This window comes from Myxocyprinus asiaticus, chromosome 4 (genome assembly GCF_019703515.2).
Source record: "Myxocyprinus asiaticus isolate MX2 ecotype Aquarium Trade chromosome 4, UBuf_Myxa_2, whole genome shotgun sequence".
NCBI lineage: Eukaryota > Metazoa > Chordata > Actinopteri > Cypriniformes > Catostomidae > Myxocyprinus > Myxocyprinus asiaticus.
The window spans coordinates 11451921-11471580 of record NC_059347.1 but is presented as its reverse complement, the minus strand read 5'-3'; the positions used below and the strand labels follow the sequence as shown (position 1 = coordinate 11471580).

Here is a 19660-nt window from a genome sequence, read left to right as displayed (position 1 = left end):
GAAAAACTGAGTTTAAATGTATTTGGCAAAGGTGTATGGAAACTCAACTGTAGGGCTGCAACTAATGATTATTTTAATAATAGATTAATCTTTGATCATTTCTTTGATTAATCGATAAAAAATGAAATTGTATTTCCTGTATTTTATTAAATTGTGATTTTTAAAGAACAGAAATTATTTAGGGTGTAAGGATTTGGTGTCTATTCTATACTCTCACTAAGCTTTAAACAAACCCTGAATCATGAAAAGTTATGTTTCATTTTTTAATTATTATTATCACTTTTAGGACACATGCAAAACAGTTCCTTTCCTTTACTTGTAAAACTTAATAAGTTCTGTTCATTAAAGTGCAAAATGATCCATCGGGATGGAGTGGGACTAAAAATCAGCCCAGTATAGAGCAATGGTGACAGCAGAACAGAAATATAAATAATTCTGCCCAACCAAAAAATACATAATTATATTAGATACATATGCTTGTACACCGTCACTGATTACATACATTTTAAATATTTTAAATTAATATTGTAGTTTTAAAATAGGATTGCCACTGATTACATGTTTCTAAATTATTCTTTTAAAAAAAAAACATTTTAATGGTAGTGTATGCTTTTCCAGCAAAATAATATTTGCCATAGTATAAATTTACTGGTGAAATCAGACATTACATTTGGCATTATCAGGACTATCAAATATCAGGACCCTTTGCATTACATAATATTCAGCATTATACACAGTTTAATATAGTACAATCATCTATAAACGCAGTGCTGATTCATTCTCACGCTGAAAAAGTCTCATCCCGGTGCTCATTGTGTTATATGTGCTTACATGATGAGGGAAAACAATTTAAAACACTTTAAATCCCGGCACATTTTGACCTCTGAGACATCAGTTTGTTATCAATGAAAGCTGCATGATTACTAAACTGCAAAGCACAGTTTAATCAAAATGATGGCATTCCCTTTCTCCATTGTGATCGTTTTGATTGACATGTATGCGCATACTCACTTGCTCAGTGACTCAGTGAACAGAGACTCGCTTGTGATAAAGACAAACAGTTTTGTGAAATGGAAATAAACACCTGATTTTGTACATGTATACATTATAAAACGTATTATAAAATTATATGCACTGGAGAGAAACAACCCTTAAGCGAATCAAACAGCACAATCACTCTGTCAACGGACCTGAGAGTCACGTGATGCTATGCAAGGGTTGATCACTTAGAGGCGAGCTCCACATAAACTTTGCTACAATTACCCTTTTAAGTAATATTAACAGGTGAGAACTGTAATAGTTTTGTTTGCTAAACTGTGCTGGGAGGGCAGGATGTCAAAAAATTTGAAATCGTTGGCCTGTGGGGACATTAAAAGGCACTTACATTCTCACACGTCAAACGCCTCACAGGATCAAGATGGCAGAGGTCCAGTCGATAGTGACAGCGAACTTCATGATGTAGGTGGGAATATCTCAAACATTTATGCAGCACTAACGAAAATCTCGACCGACATGTAGGGCCTCGCAGAAATACGTCGACCTATCACATCTATGGAGGTGAAACTTTCCACCCTGATCACAAGAATGGATGAGGTTGAAAAACGGGTCAAGTTTCTGGAGTCAGCCGAACGAGAGCTACAGGTTAACCCACCTGCTTCCAAGGGTGATGTGGAACTGGTGTGGGAAAAACTAGAGGATATGGAAAATCGGAGCAGGCATAATAATGTTTGTTTAGTTGGAATCCCAGAGGGAAAGGAAGGTCAAGATATGGTGCGGTTTTTGGAGGGGTTTACCCCGATCTATCCTGGCAAAATTCTTGCGGTTAGCTGACAGAGACTTTGTTCTACGGGCAGTGAGGTATAACGGCAAGTTGTGCTGGGAGGACCACAACATTATGGTTTTTCCAGACTTTGCTAGAGTGACACAAACGAAGCAGGATGGTTTCAAAGAGTGTTTATTGCACCAACAGGAGGTAAGCTTCGTGCATTTTAATGATGCAGCCTGAGAGGGTTTGTTGTTCTGTTGTCTGCCCACTGGCTCCAGCTTGACTCTTTTTTTTCTCTTGCCTATTTTATTTTTTATTTTATTGAACACATTTATGTACAGTTTAATGGCATGGTGTATGTTAAGGGAGAAAAAGGGGGGGGGGGGGGGGGTGTATATATACACAGTTGTGCTCAAAAGTTTGCATACCCTTGGAGAATTGGTAATGTATGTACCATTTTTAAAGAAAACATGACTGAGCAGGCAAAACACATTTCTTTTATTTCTTATGGGATTCATATTCAACTTTAGGTTATAACAGAATGGCACAATCATAAAACAAAACATGGCAACAAAGAAAAAAAATGAAATGACCCCTGTTCAAAAGTCTGCATACCCTTAGTTCTTAATACTGTGTATTGCCCTTTTTAGCATCAATGACAGCGTGCAGTCTCAACCATGCAGCTCATTTTTGTTCAAGTATCGTCGTATTGTGCTCCTTGAAACAACCACACCATCTTTTTCCAGAGCAGCCTGTATTTCTCCTGAGGTTACCTGTGGGTTTTTCTTTGTATCCTGAACAATTCTTCTGGCAGTTGTGGCTGAAATCTTTCTTGGTCTACCTAACCATGGCTTGGTATCAAGAGATTCCCGAATTTTCTTAATAAGTGATTGAACAGTACTGACTGACATTTTCAAGGCTTTGGATATCTTTTTATATCCTTTTCCATCTTTATAAAGTTCCATTACCTTGTTACACAGGTCTTTTGACAGTTCTTTTCTGCTCCCCATGGCTCAGTATCTAGCCTGTTCAGTGCATCCAAGTGAGAGCTAACAAACTCATTTACTATTTATACACAGGCACTATTTGCAATTTTAAAAGCCACAGGTGTGGGAAATTAACTTTTAATTGCCATTTAAACCTGTGTGTGTCACCTTGTGTGTCTGTAACAAGGCCAAACATTCAAGGGTATGTAAACTTTTGATAAGGGCCATTTGGGTGATATCTGTTATCATTATGATTTAAAAAGCTTTTTTTCTGTTGTCCAATGTCTGTGTTTCTTTGCCCACTCTAACCTTTTCTTTTTGTTTTTCTGTTTCAAAAGTGGCTTTTTCTTTGCAATTCTTCCCATAAGGCCTTTACCCCTGAATCTTCTCTTTACTGTTGTACATGAAACTGGTGCTGAGCGGGTAGAATTCAATGAAGCTGTCAGCTGAAGACATGTGAGGCATCTATTTCTAAAACTAGAGACTCTGATGTACTTATTCTCTGGTTTAGTTGTACATGTGGCCTTCCACATCTCTTTCTGTCCATGTTAGAGCCAGTTGTTCTTTTGCCTACGAAGACTGTAGTGTACACCTTTGTATGAAATCTTCAGTTTTTTGGCAATTTCAAGCATTGTATAGCCTTCATTCCTCAAAACAATGATTGACTGATGAATTTCTAAAGAAAGATGTTTCTTTTTTGCCATTTTTGACCTAATATTGACCTTAAGACATGCCAGTCTATTGCATACTGTGGCAACTCAAAAACAAACACAAAGACAATGTTAAGCTTCATTTAATGAACCAGATAGCTTTCAACTGTGTTTGATATAATGGCAAGTGATTTTCTAGTACCAAATTAGCAATTTAGCATGATTACTCAAGGATAAGGTGTTGGAGTGATGGCTGCTGGAAATGGGGCCTGTCTAGATTTGATCAAAAAATTACCTTTTTCAAATAGTGATGGTGCTGTTTTTTACATCAGTAATGTCCTGACTATACTTTGTGATCAGTTGAATGCCACTTTGGTGAATTAAAGCACCAATTTCCTTCCAAAACAGCAAAATCTGTACATTATTCCACAATTTTGGCCGCCACCGGACTTGAGCAATCTGGTAGCAACAGTGTTGCGGAAAATCTCCTGAGCATGCATGGACCGTCGGATTTCTGAGCAATGGACACCAGTTGGTACTGTTATGCACGAGGTTGAAGCACATTTGTTTTCTGTTCTGTGGGTTATTAAGGATTTTATGGTTACATCAATGTTGGATTGTGGTCTATATAATTTAGCCTTGGGTACACAATTTTTCTTTGTATGTCAATATGTCACACTTTAATATAAGTCAAAATTTTCTCTCCACGTGGAATAATAAGTCAGAGCCCAGCACCAGACCATCAGATTTTTCCTCTTTCAGGGTTGCGTAGACATCTCTTGTGCTCTGGATCCATAAACCAATGCTGTGCTGTACTCATTTGCACCAAGTCAGCGAATAGAAGTCCTTTTTCTCCCTACGTGCTCCAGCAAATAAGCACATCCTTTGAACACTTCCGTGTTATTGTATTGTTTGCATTGTGTGCATTGTATTTTCTTTCAGTGAAAAGAAACTACAAGAGCCTTTTGCTTAGCGAAGTATTTTTAAAGACAGCGTTTTTGCAAGTGTGCAAAATATGAGCAAAGTATCCCTCTGGCATTTCTAACGAGAGCTTGTTGATACTGTTTGCGTTCACTGTGAGCACGTGAATCTCATGATACTTGGCTCTCGGTTTTGTTCTGAAAGCCGAAGCCACTTCCCTCTCCTCCCGCTATGGTCCTCTGCATCTCCCGAGGGACCATATGAGTGAGACGCTGGCTCAAGCCTTGTGTGCCTCTTTTTCTCCACATCAAGTGGCTTCACCTTGGCGTGACGATCTGCGGCCCACATTTGGTACGCATAAGATCACTGTAAAAGAGAAGGCGAGAAGCAGCTTTCCTTCTTAGGGTGAGGCTTTATTATTCCCTCTATACAACACTGATACACAGTCTTTCCTAAAACACTAAGCTAAACACTATCACACATTGTTTCACAAGTAAACTTTCATATTCCAAAATCTTGGTTCTGGCTCAGCTTTTTCGTGTCCAGTCTCTCTCTCTCCCATCTGAGTGCTGCATGGCCCTATTAATGCTGCTCTCCCCATGCTCACTGAAATTAGAGACAGGTGTTAGACATAATTTAGCTCAGGTGTAAGCGCCCTTACCGCTTTCTCTCTCTCCGGAGAGATGCTTGACCACGCCCCCGCTGCCACATATCCCCACTGCCCGACTCAGGCCGGGGCGGCATCCGGCCTGCCTACCACTCCCCCCCATTCCTGGAAAGGAAGTTGGCGACAGCCATCTGCGCCCCCGGTCTGTGGACCACCTTGAACTTAAACGGCTGAAGAGCCAGATACCAACGGGTGATCCGGGCATTAGTATCTTTCATGCAGTGGAGACACTGGAGTGGGGCATGATCCGAGCAGAGGGTGAAGGCCCGCCCCAGCAGGTAGTATCGGAGTGTGAGGACCGCCCACTTGATGGCGAGACACTCCTTTTCCACGGTGCTGTACTTAGTTTCCCTTAACGAGAGCTTACGGCTAATGTACAACACCGGTCGCTCCTCCCCCTCCACCACCTGCGAGAGTACGGCCCCCAGCCCCCTGTCTGAAGCATCTGTCTGTAAAACAAAAGGGAGAGAGAAGTCAGGTGAATGTAAAAGCGGCCCCCCGCAAAGTGCAGCTTTAACTTGCATGAACGCCCGTTGACACTGCTCCGTCCACTGGACCGGATCTGGAGCTCCCTTTTTAGTGAGATCAGTCAGTGGGTTGGTGACATCCGAATAATTAGGTACGAACCTTCTATAATAGCCAGCCAGCCCCAGGAACTGTCTCACCCCCTTTTTGGTCTTGGGTCTCGGGCAGGTCGCAATCGCCGCTGTCTTGTCAATTTGGGGACGCACCTGCCCGTGGACCAAGTGGAACCCCAGATACCGTACCTCCACCCGTCCAATCGCGCACTTCTTCGGATTCGCTGTGAGTCCCACTCGGCGCAGCGATCTCAGAACCGCCCTCAGATGTTGCATGTGCCGCTGCCAATCATTGCTATAAATAATTATGTCACCTAAATAGACAGCAGCGTAAGCTGAATGCGGTCTGAGGATTCGGTCCATGAGACGCTGAAACGTAGCCAGGGCTCCAAACAAACCGAACGGAAGCATCACAAATTGGTGTAATCCAAACGGTGTGGAGAAGGTGGTTTTCTCACGGGAAATTGGTGTCAAGGGGATCTGCCAATAACCCTTCATCAAATCCAATGTCGAATAAAAACGAGCAGTGCCCAACCGATCGAGCAACTCATCAACGCGAGGCATTGGATATGCATCAAATTTAGACACCACGTTGACTTTTCTATAATCCACACAGAATCGCACAGACCCGTCGCTCTTAGGCACTAGAACAACAGGGCTGGACCAATCACTGTGGGATTCTTCTATTACCCCCATATCAAGCATCGCATCCAATTCTTCCCGAACGATTTTCTTCTTGTGTTCGGGTAATCGATAGGGGCGGCTACGTACCACGACCCCCGGCTCGGTCTCGATGTGGTGATGGATGAGATTTGTACGTCCCGGTAGAGGGGAGAACACATCTGCGAACACCTGTTGCAACCTAGCAACCTCCGCGAGTTGGCTCGGTGAGAGGTGGTCTCCGCAATTGACCGGGGTGAACTGATTATGTTTTGAACTCACCTCCGGTCCGAGCTCCGCCTTCTCGGGAACTACCGTAGCCAACGTCACGGGAACCGCCTCCCTCCACAATTTCAGGAGATTGAGGTGGTATATTTGATGTGCGTCTCCTCTATCAGTTCGTTTAACCTCATAATCGAGATCTCCCACTTGTCGTGTGACCTCAAAGGGTCCTTGCCACTTGGCGAGTAATTTGGAGCTCGATGTGGGAAGCAATACAAGCACTTTATCTCCCGGTGCAAATTCCCTTAGCTGAGTTCCCCTGTCATACCGAGCGGCCAGCCCCAGATCTCGGCGGTCCGCTCAAACAAATCCAGGAAGGCCTCAGGGTCGTCCGCCGCCCCCATTTTCTGTAATGCTGGCGGGGGTAAGGGCGTGGGAGTGTCCGGGGTCGCGGCTGAGGATGCCCCCTGGCTGAGGAGGCTCCGGATTGCCTGCTGGTCCTCGGCTTGAGCATGCAGGAGCTCGACAAACTGGCGGTCTTGATCTTGTTGGAGCTCAAGCAGCGTCTGTTGGTGGTTCTGATGTAGGCTGGCGAGGGCTTGGAGGATCTCCGCCAACTGGGAGGACTCTACGGGACGTCCGCCATCCATCTTCGACCCAAACTTTATCTCCCGGGTTTCGGCACCAGTGTAAAAGAGGAGGCGAGAAGCAGCTTTCCTTCTTAGGGTGAGGCTTTATTATTCCCTCTACACAACACCGATACACAGTCTTTCCTAAAACACTAAGCTAAACACTATCACACACTGTTTCACAAGTAAACTTTCATATTCCAAAATCTTGGTTCTGGCTCGGCTTTTTCGTGTCCAGTCTCTCTCTCCCGTCTGAGTGCTGCGTGACCCTATTTATGCTGCTCTCCCCATGCTCACTGAAATTAGAGACAGGTGTTAGACATAATTTAGCTCAGGTGTAAGCGCCCTTACCGCTTTCTCTCTCTCCGGAGAGATGCTTGACCACGCCCCCGCTGCCACAATCACATTCGTCGGAGATGATGAGGATGCTCTATTGCTGGATGCTGGGCTTTCATTAGTGAGATGTGTTTGCACTCAGGTGAAGCGCTTACCGTATTTTACCCCGAGGGTGGGAAATGGGACAAAGAGGCCTCTGAGATTGTCTGAAGTTCTCGCTTGAGCCTTAAAAAAAACGCAGGAAAGGTGTTCACCATGTCCACACACCTTTGAGCTTAGCTGCTGTTGCTGTTCTTTCCAGAGCTGCACATTATGATGACATTTTTTCTGTTCAGTGAGAGTCCAGGTCTCTGGTACAGTCGCCTTTGCAGAGCCAGGAACGAGAGTGGGACGTCTCCCCTGTAACACAGAATGGTTTTACCCTGTTTTAACTGTTGTTGACACCATACCAGAAGACTCCCATTTTGCAACAGAGAGATTTGACGGTGGTGGTGTGCCAGAAGTCTGCCATGCCCCAACATGACTGAAAAACCTCGTAGCCACTGCACAAGGCACAAACATTTTCATGAAAGTGAGCAAAAATCCAGCTTAACTGTCTCAGTTGCGCTGAGTGACATCCCCACACCCCACCCCCACGATGGGTGGCATTCAGCCAGCCAGGTTCTCCTTTCAGGGAACCAAGTTTATATCAGTAACTGAGACATTTTCCTAGATCATTTGAAATAAAAGAAATTGATGTACTATGAAAACATAATGTAAATTTCAGAGCTCTGTTCAAAAAGACAGTTCATTGCAACTCCAGACTTCCACAACATACAGACGTCAGACAGATGAATACATATGAGCCCACAAGTCAACAAAGCCTGTTTGGTGTTCAGAAACATGGTCCGTCCAGTCATGGTGAGGTAATAAAGAGGAAGTAGGATAGATGTAATTATTTATTTGCAAAATTTAAAAAATAAAAACAAATATTATTTTTTTTTTTTATAAAATGTGTTTTCATGGCTGTCAAAGATAATGTGCTAACTTAAGATATAAATTCAATATGTTTAAGCAATACAAATATCACACTTACATTCTATGTTTCTCAGACAGTATTAATGGGTCTTTACACAAGAAAATATGTAGCTGCCTTTATATTTTGGGAGGGGATCCTCACATCTGGGGGTCCTTGGCATTAAAAAGTTTGAAAACCCCTGGGATAGAGAGGACTATTCATTCTAAACACCAGGACTAAGGACAAGAGTAACCTTGTGATGTTTCTTATTTCACATGTGTAGAGGGCGTTTAGAAAGTATTAAATGCACAGGAGGAAAAATGTCCCATTTTTGTGACTGTTTATGACTGTTTTGGGTGCACAAAACCTGACTAGCAATATAAGTGGACCTCAGAAAACCAATTGTAGAATTTTTTAAATATTGAACATTAAAAATGTTATTATTGAATTATTAAAATATTGAACATAACCCTATTATTAGCCTATACTTCTGTCTGCTACTCATGTCAGACAGATGCTTTTGGAGCATCTCACTTTGGTTGCATCGCATCTCACTAGTTTTTTCAGCATCTCTAGTCATAAGCGGGGAGAAAATATATATATAAAGAAATATCTGGAATGACTTCTTTCAGCTGTACAAGCATTCAACTCTACTCTTTCCTGTACCACAGGTGGAAAACAGTGAAGTGACACGTCGTATCTTGAGTGACCCCGTCTCATACCCCCCGACCTTCAGCCAGGAGCTCAAAAACATCTGTGAAGGACTTATGGAGAAAGATCCAGAGAAAAGACTCGGCTTCAAGAACAACGAATGTGCTGAGCTAAAGAAGCAGTCCTTCTTTAAAGAGCTCAACTGGGGCCGATTAGAGGCTGGTACGATCGATTGGAATGATAGTTATGGAATATAAACCACTAAAAAGTGTTCTCTGAGTACCATCAATATACAATGGTATATGATTATGGAAATCATGGTACTCTGGTGTACAGTATATTAAAGTGTTACCATCTGATGCCATTACTGTACCATGGTACTGCTACAGAATAGTTTTGTAAGGTACATGCATAACTAAAACCTTTTTTTTTTATTATTTAAAGACCCCATAAAATCACTTGATGAGCGTAGTTTTCTTTAATGGGTTTACATATATTACCTACTGAAACATTATCAATGCATTAATATTTTTCGATTGTTAGGAGTACACTAGCATATAGAGGACCTCAAAGCTATTAGACCATCAAAAATCTAATTTTGATTTCATGTTTTTCTTTTTTTACTGGTTGAAGAAGATCTCAAATCTCATTTTTTTTTCTTTCTGTCTTTTACTCAGGTATGCTTCCTCCTCCCTTTGTGCCAGATCCTAAGATGGTCTACGCCAAGGACATTGATGATGTGGGAGCGTTCAGCACCATCAAGGGTGTTGTTATTGACAACAAAGACAATGAATTCTACGATGAATTTGCAACTGGAAACGTTCCGATTCCATGGCAGGATGAGATGATTGAGACAGGGGTGTTCGGGGAGCTTAACGTCTGGGCACCAAATGGAAAACTCCCAAACGATCTGGATCCAAACTATGTGGAAGCTAAAAGCGGGGGATGTGTGCTGCTGTGAAGCCAAGAGATACAAACAGAAGTGAAAGAGAGAGCTCAGGGGAGCAAAGGAAATGATTTACAATGATTCACAGTGATTAACAAAAGCATAAATTATGTAATGGATTATGCACAGTCAGCAGGTCATTATTGCAAAAATAAACCCCCACAGAATCAACAGTGTCATGCATCATTCTAAAGGGGTTTATTTTGCAATAATGGGTGGCTGATTGTACATTATCCTGCTTATTAAATGGCTATTTACCAAATAAATAAATACATGGACATTAAATATTGATTTGAATTTAACTTTTTGTGAGATAAAAGACAACACAAAGTGATACGAGAGACATTAATTAAGCACAGAGCATGGCACTGAGTGCCAGGGACAGCAGTCAAATATAAAGCTTAGCCACCATTACACAAAAATATCTGACCACAGAATGACCTGACTGACCAATCAGGATCAGGTATTTCAGAGAGCCATGTAATACATGATTTCAATGTATGAGAAATACTGTAGAGGAGGTGTTGTGTAGGCTCAAATGTTCTGCTCAACTTATCAATTGAAATCCACATATGTTGGGACATATGTGAACTACACAAATGAAAAATATTTACATTTAAACAGTAAACAAACCATACCAAGTTTAATGACTTTCTGTAAACATTACAATGATTTTTATTTGTTGTTGTTTTATTGTAAAGTACAAACACAAGGTACCATTGTTACTGACAAAGTAATTTGTGTTTGTACACTCACAGTTTCACCTATGAGGGAGTTTTTGGCCATGGAGGATGTTAGCATAAAAAGAGGAATCAAAATCTAGTACATGTAAAATGAAGGAACCGAAAAGTAACGTGTTGGCTTATATCTAATAGAGGAAGTGAGATCCTTGTTCACTTCTATGGTTAAAATATATTTACCTAGTGATTAAAAAAAATACTCTATTTACTATTTGTCAACACACTGATTTTGGATTTATAATATATACATTTATTTATAGCAGTCTCATTATAAAGTTTACAATAATAAGAATATAAAATAATTTTATGTAGAGTCCTGTGTTTTTAATGGGAAGTCTGGAATCAACTTCTTTGTTGAAATGTTGAACTGGGAATTCTCAGTTGTTTTAGCTACAAGTAAGATGTTCTGGATGGAAATTTATGTACTTTTGTGGTATTCAAGTTCCCCATTGTAATAAATATTTTGGATAAAAAGCTTTCACTGTCCTTTTCTCTCTAATGTGTAGCTTAGCAGTCTATATTTACATTTTAATTTAGCAGGTATTTATTCAATTAGCATTCAAGAACTGGAATGCCAGTCGTTAAAAATCTCCTGCACCTTACGTGTTTTTATGAAATATTTTGGCCAATTTGATTATGCTTTCAGTTACCAATTTGATTGCAGTACTGTCAGCTTTGTTTAACACATTTGACATGTTTAAATCTATCACACAGATTTAGCTGCAAAATCAGTCAAGGATATGCAGAAAATGTGTGCAGATACCTAAGCATTTAAATTAGGAATAATTTAAAAACAGTGAATAACCCTTTTGACAGTAAATATAATACATGCTGCAATACAAATTTCCAGAATTGCTTAGAAAAATACAAAAGTATGAGCTACTACAGAGGTATATGTGACACATTGTGAGACAACTGACAAAAATAGAGAAGGGTATTTATTTAAGAGTGAATTAATCATGGAATCATTTTTATATATGGAATAGATGCATCATCAAAACTTATTTGGCAACACTAACTTTGGTAACACTAACTTGTTAACATTAGTCAATGCAATTTAACATGAACACTTAGTATGCTACCACTGAATAATTATTTTTCGGTATTTATAAATATTGTTTATTGTTAATTTCAATATTTTATAAAAACATTTTTTTTGTTGTTTATTAAAAGTTTTGTTTAATTAGTTAGTGCATTAAGAACTAACAACAGTAGTTTACAAACTGTACTGTTTAAAGGGATAGTTCACCCAAAAATGAAAATTCTCTCATTTACTCACCCTCATGCTGTTCCAGATGTGTTTGACTTTCTTTCTTCAGCAGAACACAAACTAAGATTTTTAGAAAATGACTCAGCTCTGTATTTCCATGCAATGGAAGTGAATGGTGACCAGAATGCTGAAGCTCTAAAAATCACAAAGGAAACATAGAAGTAATCCATAAGACTCTTCAGTCTTAGAAGCAGTATAATAGGTGTGGGTAATAAAAAGAACAATATTTTAAGTCCTTTTTTACCCTAAATCTCCACTTTAACTTTCACCTTCAAATGTGAAAGTGAAACTACATTGGCAAGTGAAAGTGGAGATTTAGAGTAAAAACAATAAAAATAAAAAGAATTACATTTTGATCAGATTCTCACCCACACCTATTATATCGCTTCTGAAGATATGGATTTAACCACTGGAGTAATATGGATTACTTTTATGATTCCTTTATGTGATTTTTGATGCTACAAATGTTTGGTCACCATTCACTTACATTGTATGGCCCTAAAGAGCTGAAATATTCTTCTAAAAATCTTAATTTGTGTTCTGCAGAAAAAAGAAAGTCATACACATCTGGGATGGCATGAGGGTGAGTAAATGATGAGAGAATTTTCATTTTTGGGTGATCTATCCCTTTAAGATAGAAGGGCCAACACTGGGGTGGTAAAAAAAATAAATAATCATTTTTTATCTCCTTAAAGGTACAAATATGTACCCAAAACAAGTGTACCACCACAGCGATGGCCCTTGTACCTTAGACAGCACAGTTTGTATACTATCATTGTTAGTTCATAATGTATTACCTATGCATTAAAAGACTGATAATAAACTATTATCACTGACAAAAACCGATGGAAATTCATCTAACCATGCGGAAAAGTTCAGCTTAGTCCAGCATGCATTTCCCTTTTGGTCCAGGGTGGTTTGTGCTGGTCTGGCTGGTGGGCATATCGACAAGATCTTTCTGGTGAAGTCTTGCTGGTCAAGGTAGTCAAGAAGCCTCATGGAGACACCAGTATATCAGCATCTCATGCTGGGTTCAACATCCAAAACACAACATGTGCTTGAGTTTATATGCTTGTGTTAATGCACACACAACACAACATTCAAAATAAAGCACAACATATGCTTTCCAGACAGGAAAATTCTTCCTGAAAGTCATGGTGCTTTGTGGACATTGGATTTGTTTTTGATCATGCAAATATACAAACATTCTCTTCACTCTCTTCTTATGTCCTGCATCTATTTTGTTACCGTACTCACAACACTCAGTTTGCGTGTTGAGCTACTTCCCTCTTCAACCATGTGAAATACCAGTGGCTATGATCTGAAAGGAGAAGTCACTAACATTAGTGACATTTATTAACTATGACTGTCGGGAAAGGCTCACAAGTTAGGATAACACTCACAACAGTGGAGGTAAAGGATTTATTGACATATTGTGTATGTCTTCAACCTGAACATAGAAGATAACATAATTGTTCATGCTGATGGTCGACTCACTTGTGAAAAGCTACTTTTGTTAAAATGCCTGTTGCGTTTGGCGGTTTGATATCAGTTTGTCAGGTTGTCTCTGGATTTTAATGCATGGATGTTGCTCATTTGGACATGAAAATTATTTTAGAGCATCAAATGATGGATAAATCAATAAGAATCCATAACACATCCAACGGGAAGTCGACCATTCCAAAAAAACCCGATCTCCCGCCAAAACCAATTCTCAATGCTTTACTCCAACCAAGCCCCATTGGTTCCACTGGAAGAGTGGGCACCGCAGTGCCAAGGACGGGCAAGCAAATGGCAGTAAACAGCAACAGAAAGGGAGGACACTCTGTGGGTTTGAGCCAAGATGGAAGGACTTTGGTGTTTAAAACAAGATTTAAATGCCCAACCATCATAGAAGACCAATTACAGGATATACCTTCATTCTCAACAGTAAGAGAAAGTGGACATACATTATGTAATGAAAAAGAGATTGCGAAGGAAAGTAATCGTCAGCTGGCAATGGACCATGTGGACATGGGTCGATCAGGTAGTGATTTTGTTTTTGTTTCAGACCAGTTTACTACAATGTATGTGCTTTGCAAACGTCTAAAATGATAAAATTATGCTTAGTGCAGTGGTTCTCAACTGGTGGGTCGCAACCTGAAAAATGGGTTGCAGGTCTGTTCTGAAAGGGTCGTGGACAGCAGGGAAAAAATCATTTTAAATGCATGTAATAAAATGCATTTAACCGTATTACTGTGTTTTGATAGCAATTTAAACAGTCTTTTTTAACCTTTTGAAAGGACAAAATGCTTCCAATATCTTTGCTCTTGCCATCAAAGGCTGTACGTCCAATGAAACACTACAGTATTTTGAAGTAAATTACAGTAATGTCAGTTGGTAGAAGCAAGCCAAAGTAGGCAAATGTCAACATGACATGCACTCATTCTACGTAAGGTATAAGAAAATATGAGGTTCACTTGCAACGAGAATAAACATGATGTTGTGCTTTGATTTATTGTCTGCTGAGAGGCTGACATCAAATCATCAAATTTCAACAGACATATAAGAACCAATAGTAAGCTAATTAATACATTTCAATGTTTTATTTTAAGTATAGGCCTGTCTATATATTGCGTCAGTTAGTGTGAAAAAATATATTAAAAAAAAATGTTTTTTAAATTTGCAATTATCTATGCCCCTACCCATACGTAAATTCCATAATAGAAAATGTTCCTACCATCGAAGCAATTCAAGCTTGATGTACCACCTTAATGTTTTTGTGAATCTGTGGCATTAGAGGGCAGTCAGCCCAACTTCAGCTTTACAGACAACGCGCCTCGTCAAACCAGTAGAGATGACCCACTCTTAGGCTCAAAGACGGCTGGACCGAGCACAACAGAATGCATGGATCTTGAGACACATAATTCAGTGTTTCAAAGTATGGCTGCATCCGAAAACAGGAAAATGCTACCTTTGAAGGCTGTATACAGAGACAGGATGAAAATAAGGTGCTTTTCAAACTGTTCGGAGACAGATTCTTTAAAAGTTCCATTCATTTAAAACAGTTGTCAGTTAAGACATTAACTGATTAGGCAACAAGGCAGCAAATCAGTTGCCTTCGTTTTCGGATGCAGCTTATATTAAAAGTGCAAGTTTTTTTAAGTATGTCAAAGTATGGCTTACACTGACACCTAGTGGCCTGGATGCTGCATCATTCAAACACAATAGTTTCAGTTACCAATGCTATAGTAGAAATTCACAATGCACAGTAAGCCAGGATTAATTTAATCCATAAATGAAAGTGTCCAATAGCAGTGCAGTTACTGAGATTAAGCGAGTAGTATTCAGCTGGTCATGTGATCCTAACATGGCAGCCCCCATGAAGCGCTCCTGCTCCATGTAGAATAAAAGAGCTTTTATAAGGTTTCTGATATGACTCTTCATCTCACATGAGTGGTCATGATTTTATACATATGTTTCAAAATTACTGTTCATTACTTTAGAAGTAAAACTATTAAAATGAGGGAAAAAAAAAAATACTGAGTGCACCTTTAAACTTCAAACGGCATCCCAAAAAACACAGCGCTTATGACTAGAGGTGTTGACAAAACTAGTGAGATGCGACGCAACCAAAGTGAGACCCTCCAAAAAGCATTCTTCTGACATGAATACATAGACCAACAATTAAAAATACTGCAGACGGAAGTAGGCCAATAATAGGGTTATGTTCAATGATATGAAAATAAAGCAAAGAATATTTTGAATTTTAAAGCATATTTTATATTGTTTAAATGCCTTACTTGCCTGCTGCAATATATATAGGCAGCTGCTGCAATATATAGGCAATGATGTTATGTATTTGAATTATCTGAATAATAATATTTATCATGTTTTATATTTGTCCAAAAATAAATAATGGCTGTCCGCACACTGAATAATACGGTGGCCCAGAGGTGCACAACACAACTAAATTTACAAAGCAAACAAAAGTTCATAACACAAATAAATTAAGCCAAAACGCAAATAAATTAATCCACAACACAAATAAATTAAGCCAAAACACAAATAAATGAATCCACAACACACAGAAATTAATCCACAACACAAATAAATTAATCCACAACACACAGAAATTAATCCACAACACACAGAAATTAATCCACAACACACAGAAATTAATCCACATCACAAAGAAATTAAGCCACAACACAAAGAAATAAATCCACAACACAAAGAAATTAAGCCACAACACACAGAAATTAAGCCACAACACACAGAAAATAAGATACAACACACAGAAAATAAGACACAACACAAAGAAATTAATCCACAACACACAGAAATTAATCCACAACACACAGAAATTAAGCCACATCACACAGAAATTAATCCACAACACACAGAAATTAAGCCACAACACACAGAAATTAATCCACAACACAAATAAATTAAGCCACATCACACAGAAATTAAGCCACAACACAAAGAAATTAAGCCACATCACAAAGAAATTAAGCCACAACACACAGAAATTAAGCCACAACACACAGAAAATAAGGCACAACACAAAGAAATAAGCCACATTATAAAGAAATTAAGCCACAACACAAAGAAATTAAGCCACAACACACAGAAATTAAGCCACAACACACAGAAATTAAGCCACATCACAAAGAAATTAATCCACAACACAAAGAAATTAAGCCACAACACAAAGAAATTAATCCACAACACAAAGAAATTAAGCCACATCACAAAGAAATTAATCCACAACACAAAGAAATTAAGCCACAACACAAATAAATTAAGCCACATCACAAAGAAATTAATCCACAACACAAAGAAATTAAGCCACAACACATAGAAATTAAGCCACAACACAAATAAATTAAGCCACATCACAAAGAAATTAATCCACAACACAAATAAATTAAGCCACAACACAAAGAAATTAAGCCACATCACAAAGAAATTAATCCACAACACAAAGAAATTAAGCCACAACACAAATAAATTAAGCCACATCACAAAGAAATTAATCCACAACACAAAGAAATTAAGCCACAACACATAGAAATTAAGCCACAACACAAAGAAATTAAGCCACATCACAAAGAAATTAATCCACAACACAAATAAATTAAGCCACAAAGAAATTAAGCCACATCACAAAGAAATTAAGCCACAACACACAGAAATTAAACCACAACACAAAGATATTAAGCCACAACACAAAGAAATTAATCCACAACACAAAGAAATTAAGCCACATCACAAAGAAATTAATCCACAACACAAAGAAATTAAGCCACAACACAAAGAAATTAAGCCACATCACAAAGAAATTAATCCACAACACAAAGAAATTAAGCCACATCACAAAGAAATTAATCCACAACACAAAGAAATTAAGCCACAACACAAAGAAATTAATCCACAACACAAAGAAATTAAGCCACATCACAAAGAAATTAATCCACAACACAAAGAAATTAAGCCACAACACAAAGAAATTAAGCCACATCACAAAGAAATTAATCCACAACACAAAGAAATTAAGCCACAACACATAGAAATTAAGCCACAACACAAATAAATTAAGCCACATCACAAAGAAATTAATCCACAACACAAATAAATTAAGCCACAACACAAAGAAATTAAGCCACATCACAAAGAAATTAATCCACAACACAAAGAAATTAAGCCACAACACAAATAAATTAAGCCACATCACAAAGAAATTAATCCACAACACAAAGAAATTAAGCCACAACACATAGAAATTAAGCCACAACACAAAGAAATTAAGCCACATCACAAAGAAATTAATCCACAACACAAATAAATTAAGCCACAAAGAAATTAAGCCACATCACAAAGAAATTAAGCCACAACACACAGAAATTAAACCACAACACAAAGATATTAAGCCACAACACAAAGAAATTAATCCACAACACAAAGAAATTAAGCCACATCACAAAGAAATTAATCCACAACACAAAGAAATTAAGCCACAACACAAATAAATTAAGCCACATCACAAAGAAATTAATCCACAACACAAAGAAATTAAGCCACAACACATAGAAATTAAGCCACAACACAAATAAATTAAGCCACATCACAAAGAAATTAATCCACAACACAAATAAATTAAGCCACAACACAAAGAAATTAAGCCACATCACAAAGAAATTAATCCACAACACAAAGAAATTAAGCCACAACACAAATAAATTAAGCCACATCACAAAGAAATTAATCCACAACACAAAGAAATTAAGCCACAACACATAGAAATTAAGCCACAACACAAAGAAATTAAGCCACATCACAAAGAAATTAATCCACAACACAAATAAATTAAGCCACAAAGAAATTAAGCCACATCACAAAGAAATTAAGCCACAACACACAGAAATTAAACCACAACACAAAGATATTAAGCCACAACACAAAGAAATTAAGCCACATCACAAAGAAATTAAGCCACAACACAAAGATATTAAGCCACAACACAAAGAAATTAAGCCACAACACAAAGATATTAAGCCACAACACAAAGAAATTAAGCCACAACACAAAGATATTAAGCCACAACACAAAGAAATTAAGCCACATCACAAAGAAATTAAGCCACAACACACAGAAATTAAGCCACAACACAAAGATATTAAGCCACAACACAAAGAAATTAAGCCACATCACAAAGAAATTAATCCACAACACAAATAAATTAAGCCACAAAGAAATTAAGCCACATCACAAAGAAATTAAGCCACAACACACAGAAATTAAGCCACATCACAAAGAAATTAAGCCACAACACACAGAAATTAAGCCACATCACAAAGAAATTAAGCCACAACACGCAGAAATTAAGCCACATCACAAAGAAATTAAGCCACAACACACAGAAATTAATCCACATCACAAAGAAATTAAGCCACAACACACAGAAATTAAGCCACAACACACAGAAATTAAGCCACAACACAAAGAAATTAAGCCACAACACGCAGAAATTAATCCACATCACAAAGAAATTAAGCCACAACACGCAGAAATTAATCCACATCACAAAGAAATTAAGCCACAACACGCAGAAATTAAGCCACAACACAATGAAATGAATCCACAACACGCAGAAATTAAGCCACAACACAATGAAATGAATCCACAACACGCAGAAATTAAGCCACAACACAATGAAATGAATCCACAACACGCAGAAATTAAGCCACAACACGCAGAAATTAATCCACATCACAAAGAAATTAAGCCACAACACACAGAAATTAAGCCACAACACAATGAAATGAATCCACAACACGCAGAAATTAAGCCACAACACAATGAAATGAATCCACAACATGCAGAAATTAATCCACATCACAAAGAAATTAAGCCACAACACACAGAAATTAAGCCACAACACAATGAAATGAATCCACAACACGCAGAAATTAAGCCACAACACAATGAAATGAATCCACAACACACAGAAATTAAGCCACAACACAATGAAATGAATCCACAACACACAGAAATTAAGCCACAACACAATGAAATGAATCCACAACACGCAGAAATTAAGCCACATCACAAAGAAATTAAGCCACAACACAAAGAAATTAAGCCACAACACAAAGAT

The 19660-nt window shown here is 38.4% G+C and overlaps 2 protein-coding genes across 8 annotated transcripts in view; both read left to right on the top strand.

Moving 5' to 3' along the window:
* grk1b (G protein-coupled receptor kinase 1 b) overlaps positions 1-11202 on the top strand; it is a 37627-nt gene extending 26425 nt beyond the window's left edge. The window contains exons 7-8 of the mRNA XM_051686359.1: positions 9083-9284; positions 9740-11202. Coding sequence (XP_051542319.1) covers positions 9083-9284; positions 9740-10023 — 486 coding nt within the window. The 3' untranslated portion in view covers positions 10024-11202. The remainder of the gene's footprint in view (positions 1-9082; positions 9285-9739) is intronic.
* A 2170-nt stretch (positions 11203-13372) lies between these two features.
* The window catches only part of arhgef15a (Rho guanine nucleotide exchange factor (GEF) 15), a 43082-nt gene continuing 36794 nt past the window's right edge, over positions 13373-19660 (top strand). For all 7 annotated transcript variants that reach the window (XR_007895944.1, XR_007895938.1, XR_007895943.1 and 4 more), the window contains exon 1: positions 13373-14044. Coding sequence is in view for 4 of the 7 variants with exons in the window: in XM_051686021.1 (XP_051541981.1) it covers positions 13600-14044 (445 nt within the window). In the remaining 3 variants the exon portion in view is untranslated. The remainder of the gene's footprint in view (positions 14045-19660) is intronic.